The 6,876-nt window shown below is 61.0% G+C and overlaps 1 protein-coding gene across 1 annotated transcript; it reads left to right on the top strand.

Moving 5' to 3' along the window:
• Positions 1 to 1,362: 1,362 nt before the first annotated feature.
• LOC138758336 (putative RNA-binding protein Luc7-like 1) lies at positions 1,363 to 4,855 on the top strand. Its single transcript, XM_069927102.1, has 5 exons — positions 1,363 to 1,538; positions 1,811 to 1,987; positions 2,220 to 2,335; positions 3,510 to 3,737; positions 4,503 to 4,855. Exons 1-5 carry the CDS (start codon positions 1,410 to 1,412, stop codon positions 4,588 to 4,590), a joined length of 738 nt encoding a protein of 245 aa, XP_069783203.1. The 5' UTR covers positions 1,363 to 1,409; the 3' UTR covers positions 4,591 to 4,855.
• Positions 4,856 to 6,876: the final 2,021 nt, after the last annotated feature.

Genomic DNA, 6,876 nt, shown 5'->3' with positions numbered 1-6,876 from the left:
CCCTCCCCGGCCAGTTTCCCCCCCCCCTCCCCGGCCAGTTTCCCCCCCCCTCCCCGGCCAGTTTCCCCCCCCTCCCCGGCCAGTTTCCCCCCCCTCCCCGGCCAGTTCCCCCCCCTCCCCGGCCAGTTCCCCCCCTCCCCGGCCAGTTCCCCCCCCTCCCCGGCCAGTTCCCCCCCCCTCCCCGGCCAGTTTCCCCCCCCCTCCCCGGCCAGTTCCCCCCCCTCCCCGGCCAGTTCCCCCCCACTCCCCGGCCAGTTCCCCTCCACTCCCCGGCCAGTTCCCCCCACACCCCGGCCAGTTCCCCCCCACTCCCGGCCAGATCCCCCCACTCCCCGGCCAGTTCCCCCCACTCCCCGGCCAGTTCCCCCCACTCCCCTGCCAGTTCCCCCCCCTCCCCGGCCAGTCCCCCTCCCCGGCCAGTTCGCCCCCCTCCCCGGCCAGTTCGCCCCCCTCCCCGGCCAGTTCGCCCCCCTCCCCGGCCAGTTCCCCCCCTCCCCAGCCAGTTCCCCCCCCTCCCCAGCCAGTTCCCCCCCCCTCCCCAGCCAGTTCCCCCCCACTCCCCTGCCAGTTCCCCCCCTCCCCGGCCTGTTCCCCCCCCTCCCCGGCCTGTTCCCCCCCCTCCCCGGCCAGTTCCCCCCCCTCCCCGGCCAGTTCCCCCCCCTCCCCGGCCAGTTCCCCCCCCTCCCCGTCCAGTTCCCCCCCCTCCCCGGCCAGTTCCCCCCCCTCCCCGGCCAGTTCCCCCCCCCCCCGGCCAGTCCCTCCCCCCCCCCGGCCAGTTCCCCCCCCTCCCCGGCCAGTTCCCCCCCCTCCCCGGCCAGTTCCCCCCCCCTCCCCGGCCAGTTCCCCCCCTCCCCGGCCAGTGTCCCCCCCCTCCCCGGCCAGTGTCCCCCCCTCCCCGGCCAGTGTCCCCCCCCTCCCCGGCCAGTGTCCCCCCCCTCCCCGGCCAGTGTCCCCCCCTCCCCGGCCAGTGTCCCCCCCCTCCCCGGCCAGTGTCCCCCCCCTCCCCGGCCAGTGTCCCCCCCCTCCCCGGCCAGTGTCCCCCCCCTCCCCGGCCAGTGTCCCCCCCCTCCCCGGCCAGTGTCCCCCCCCTCCCCGGCCAGTGTCCCCCCCCTCCCCGGCCAGTGTCCCCCCCCTCCCCGGCCAGTGTCCCCCCCTCCCCGGCCAGTGTTCCCCCCCCCTCTCTGTCCCATCCCTCCCTCTCCCTCCTATCCTTCCATCCCTCTCCCTTTCTCCCATGCTTTCCCCTCTTGTTTCATTTCCCTTTCCCTATTTCTTCCCCAACACCTTCGCTGTGCATCCCACCTCTCTCCCTCTCCTAAACCCCTCCACCCCATCTTACATTCCCCCATCCCCCACCTTCCACTCCAGCCCTCAAGCTGCCTCGTGTGCCGCAGGTGGAGAAGGTGCAGATGTTGAACGAGGACATCGGGAAGCTGCTGGCCCGAGCCGAGGTCCTGGGCTCCAACGGCATCGTGTCCGAGTCGCAGAGAGTGCTGGAGGAGGTTGAGAGGCTGACACAGCTGAAGAGAGAGTCAGAGGTGAGGGTCACAGGGGGAGGGGCCTAGGTTGATCCCCTCTTTGACCCTTCCACCCCCTGGTCCGACCTGCTGACTCCCATTGACCCCACTGACTCCCGTGCCTCCCCCCTTCTGTCCTCAGTCTGAGCTCACACCTCTCCCTCATACCCTGGTCAGACCTTGCCCACCCCTGGTCCGACCCCAACCCTGGCCCGATGTCCTGCCCCGGGTTACTCCCCTGTGGCCAGTCTGTCCCACTCCCCTCCCTCAATCTCTCCCCTTGCCTCCCACAGCAGGAGTACCGGAACAACATCCCAACCTGCAGCCTGCAGCAACAGAAGCTGCGTGTGTGCGACGTGTGTGGGGCCTACCTGGGACTGCAGGAGAAGGACAAGCGACTGGCCGATCACTTCCGTGGGCGTCTGCACATGGGCTTCACCGAAATACGCAGCAAGCTGCAACAGATCCGGGTGAGTGGCTCATCCCAAACCGGAGCATCCACGCCTCCCCTGTCCGCCACTCCCCTAACCCCCGTCCGCACCTCGCCTCCACATTCCCCCTCACCCCCATCCCCCCACGACAGCATGGCGCTCCCTCAGTCCTAACTCTGTGGAGTGTGGACCTGATCACCAGAGGATCACTGACCTCAGGGAAGGTGGGTTTTTTTGGCGAAGCATTGGACACATTTCTCACTCCCCGCAGAAGACACTGGCTCAGAAACTCGGCCGGAGTGCCCCGGATCTCCCCCGGCAGAGAGATGACCGCAAATCAGAAAGGCGTGCATCCGAAAGGCGGACTGAGACCCCAGTACGGCCTAGGTATGTTCACCCCAGAGATGGTGGGTTTACACTGCAGAGGTGTAGACAGGAGGAGGAGATGGGTTGGGCCTTTGGTGGGGGACCACCATGATCCCGAGATCATCGCCAAGGTATCATCACCACCACCCCCCTACCCTGCTCCCTCCTAATCTGTACCCTCCCCTTCTCCATGTCCCATGTGTCCCTATTCCCCCCCTCCCTGTCCAGTATCCTGGACAGTTCTGGAACACGCTGCCTACATTGTCCTGGTATTAACTGGTTGCACACAGACCCCTGCATGGGACTGACAGGGTCTGAGGGAGCAGACAGAGTGGCTGAGAATGGAAACTGCAGGCGTTTACAAACTGGGGTTGTTTGGTACTTGTAGCGGGCCCCTGCAGCATCTTAATGCACTGAACCCTATATTGCCCCATCGAACGGCAATCGGCCAATTTAACGGCGGTTACGTATCAGGAACTTGCTGCAATTCCGGAAGCCCAGCTGGGAATCCCATTCCCTATGTTGGTCTGCAAAAGCTTTGGCCAGGGGAGGGGCGTGGAGTCGGGGCTGGGGGAGTGGTGCGAAACAGGGGGAGGGACATGGAGTCGGAGCAAGGGAGGGGTGCAGAGTCGTGGTCCAGAAGGGGTGCAGAGTTGGGGCTGGGAAGTGGCGCGGAGTCGGGGCCAGGGGAGGGGTGGGATTATGGGTAAGGAAGATGGCCATTGCACTCAAGTGCTGCAATCATTTTCTACATCCGCAGCCATCGATCTCTGACAGATTGAGCAGCAGCAGCTATATGGTACAACAACATGGGTTAACAATCCACCACCGAGTGGGTTTGCCAACCTGTGCAGTTTTTGAAAAAATTGTACCCATCAATTGGCAGGTTAAACTCATGTCGCAATCCAATTTGTAAACCCCTAGTGGTGACAATTTTGTTTCCATTTATCACTCTGCCCCATCTCCCTGCCTCTCCCCCATCTCCCTGCCTCTCCCCCATCTCCCTGCCTCTCCCCCACCTCCCTGCCTCTCCCCCACCTCCCTGCCTCTCCCCCACCTCCCTGCCTCTCCCCCACCTCCCTGCCTCTCCCCCACCTCCCTGCCTCTCCCCCACCTCCCTGCCTCTCCCCCACCTCCCTGCCTCTCCCCCACCTCCCTGCCTCTCCCCCATCTCCCTGCCTCTCCCCCTTGTCAGGAATGTGAAGAGGAACCCCGCACTGTCTCAAGAGATGAAGTGGCCCTGCGCCCCAAGGTTTCGGGAGCACCGCGAGAGACCTTTCTACCAGCGCCCCACCCCCTCCGTTCCCCTACCTCCTCCACCGCCCTACGACCGGCCCTGGACCCGTTATTGTGAACCACAGCACCTGTTGTTCCGCAGCCGAGAGCCGTTGCCACCCTTCGATCCCTACGAGATGTTCGACAGGTAAGGTGGGGGCAGGAGGATGAGGGACGGGGTGACTCTGGGACAGAGGGATGGACAAAGACTGGTCAGTGACCAAATATCTCCCTGAGTGGGATGGAGAGACCCCGGTCAGTGTATAGATATCTCCATGAGAGAGAGGAACGGTGAGACCCCTGTCAGTGCATAGATATCCCCCTGTGAGAGAGGGATGGAAAGACCCTGGTCAGCGTACAGATATCCCTCTGAGAGATGTGGATGGAGGGACTCTGGTCAATGTACAGATATACCCGAGAGAGAGGGACGGAGAGAACCCAGTCAGTGAGCAGATATCCCCCTGTGAGCAAGGGGTGGAAGGACCCTGGTCAGCATACAGATATCCTTCAAAGAGATGGGGACGGAGGGACCCCGGTCAGTGTACAGATATCCCCCTGGGAGAGAGGGACGGAGAGACCCCAGTCAGTGTACAGATATCCGCCTGAGATAGAGGGACAGGGTGACCCAGGTCAGTGTACTTATATCCCCCTGAGAGAGAGGGATGGAGAGAGTCCGGTCAGTGTGCAGATATCCCCCTGAGAGAGAGGGGTGGAGACCCCGAGGGAGACAGACGGAGAGCCAGGGTCTGTACAGATATTCCCCTGAGAGAGAGGGATGGGGAGACCATGGTCAGTGTACAGATATCCCCCTGAGGGAGAGGGACGGAGAGACCCCGGTCAGTGTTCACATACCCTGAGAAAGGGGGGCTCTGGGGTGAGGACCGTCTGACCCACCTCCCCTCTGTCGTGGCAGGAGTTTCCGGAGACACCAGCTGATCGACGATCGGTGGGAGAGACTGGGTCGTGGTGGCCCTCCGTTTGGGATGCACCCTGCTTTCTAGTGTTGTGTCACCTTCATTACCTTTCCCCTGAACTGTGTTGCCCCCTCACTCCTCCCCATTCCTACTCGCTCCTACCCGTCCCACCCCCCCTGCTCCTCCCTGTCCCCCTTTCCTCCCAGTCAACCCACTCCTCCCCCATTTCCCTTCCCTTGTTCCCCCACGCTCCTCCCAATTCCCCTTCATTCTTATCCCACCCCCTTGCTTTGTATAAAATACTTGTGGGTTTTTTTCTGAGGAATAAAATATTGATTTTTTTTTAAAGAAATTGGCTGTGAACGTCCTGATGTAATTGTTCATGCTGCTCACCCAAAACATCCTCGATAACCCCCTCCAATTCATGTCCTTGAGGCCAGACTAATCTCCGTATCCCGAACCGGGAGCACCGTGCACAGTTCCCTTCTCGGAATCCCACACCGGGCCACGGTGCACAGTTCCCCTCTTCGGGAGTACCATGCACAGTTACTGACTCCGTACCCCATACTAGGAGCACCGTGCACTGGTCCCGTCTCCGTATCCCACACCGGGAGAACTGTGCACTGGTCCTGTCTCCGTATCCCTCACCACAGGCTGTACATAGTTTCCCTCTTCGGGAGAATCGTGTACAGTTCCCGACTCCTTATCCCACACTGGGAGCAATATGCACAGTTCCCAACTCTGCACCCTGCACCAGGACCACCGTGCTTAGTTCCCGTCTTCGAATCCCACACCAGGAGTACCATGTACAGTTCCTGCTCTCCGTATGCCCCACTGGGAACACTGTGCACAATTCCCAGTCTCTGTAACCCACACCGGCATCACCGTGCACAGTTCCTGTCTCCGTATCGCACACCGGGAGCACCATGCTCAGATACCTACTCCGTACCCCACACTAGGAGCAACGTGCACAGTTCCCATCTCTGTATCTCACACCAGGAGCACCATGCATGGTTCCCGACTCAGTATCCCACGCATAGAGCATTATGCTTACAACCCGTCTCCATAATCCCACACCAAGTGCACCGTGCACAGTTCCCATCTCTGATTCCCACACGGGGAGCACCGCGCACAGTTCCTGACTCCGTATCCCACACTGGGAGCACTGTGTACAGTTCCCGTCTCGGTATCCCACACCGGGAATACCATGCACAGTTACTTTCGTACTATCCAACACCGGGCACACCGTGCACAGTTCACGCCTCCATATACCACAACGGGGCACTGTGTACAGATTCCCTCTTTGGGAGTACCGTTGCAATATCCCACATCTGGATCACTGTGCTTAGTTCCCGTATCCGTATCCCGCACCGCGAAACTGTACACCGTTCCCCTCATCGGGAGCACATTGCACAGTTCCCAACCCCTTACCACACACCAGGAGCACCGTGCACAGTTCCTGACTCTACCCACACTGTGAGCACTGCACAATTACCAAATCTGTACCCTATACTAGAAGCACCGTGTACAGTTCCTGTCTGTATCGCACACCGGGAGTACCGTGCACAGTTCCTGTCTCCGTATCCCTCACCGTGGTACCGTACACGGTTCCCCTCCGGGAGCACTATGCAGAGCTCCCGACCACTTATCCCAGTTCCCATCTCGGTATCCTATACCAAGGCACTGTGCACATTTCTCCTCTACAGGAGTAGCATGCACAGTTATCGTCACCATATCCAACACTGGGAGCACCATGTACAATTCCTGGTCTCCGAATGCCCCACTGGGAGCACCATGTACAACTGTATCCATACCCAACACCGGGGGTTGGCACGCAGAGTTCAAGTCTCCATATCCCTCACCGGGTGCACCGTGCACAATTCCTGTCTCCTTATCCCACACTGGGAGCACCATGCTTTGTTCCCGTCTTCAAATCCCACACCGGGAGCACCATGTACATATCCTGGCCTCCGTATGCCCCACTGGGAGCACCATGCACGGTTCCCAGTCTTCGTAACCGCACCGGGAGTACCGTACACAGTTCCCATCGGTATCCCACACTGGGGGTACCATGCAGAGTTCAAGTCTCCATATCCCTCACCAGGTGCACCGTGTACAGTTACCAGTCTCTGTATCCCACACCAGGAGCAACATGAGCAGTTCCTGTCTCCGAAACCCACACTGGGAGCATCATGTACAATTAATGGTCTCCGTATACCTCACCAGAAGCATCGTGCACAGTTCCCCTCTCCGCACCCCACACCAGGAGCACTGTGCACAGTTACCGACAGTTACTGACTCCATACCCCATACCGGGAGCACTGTGTAAAGTTCCCGTCTCCGTATCCCACACCGGGAGCACCGTGCACTGGT

The sequence above is a fragment of the Narcine bancroftii genome, chromosome 3 (assembly GCF_036971445.1).
Source record: "Narcine bancroftii isolate sNarBan1 chromosome 3, sNarBan1.hap1, whole genome shotgun sequence".
In the NCBI taxonomy this organism is placed as follows: domain Eukaryota; kingdom Metazoa; phylum Chordata; class Chondrichthyes; order Torpediniformes; family Narcinidae; genus Narcine; species Narcine bancroftii.
Note: the sequence above shows the minus strand (reverse complement) of the source record. Positions and strands in the feature narration are given on the sequence as shown.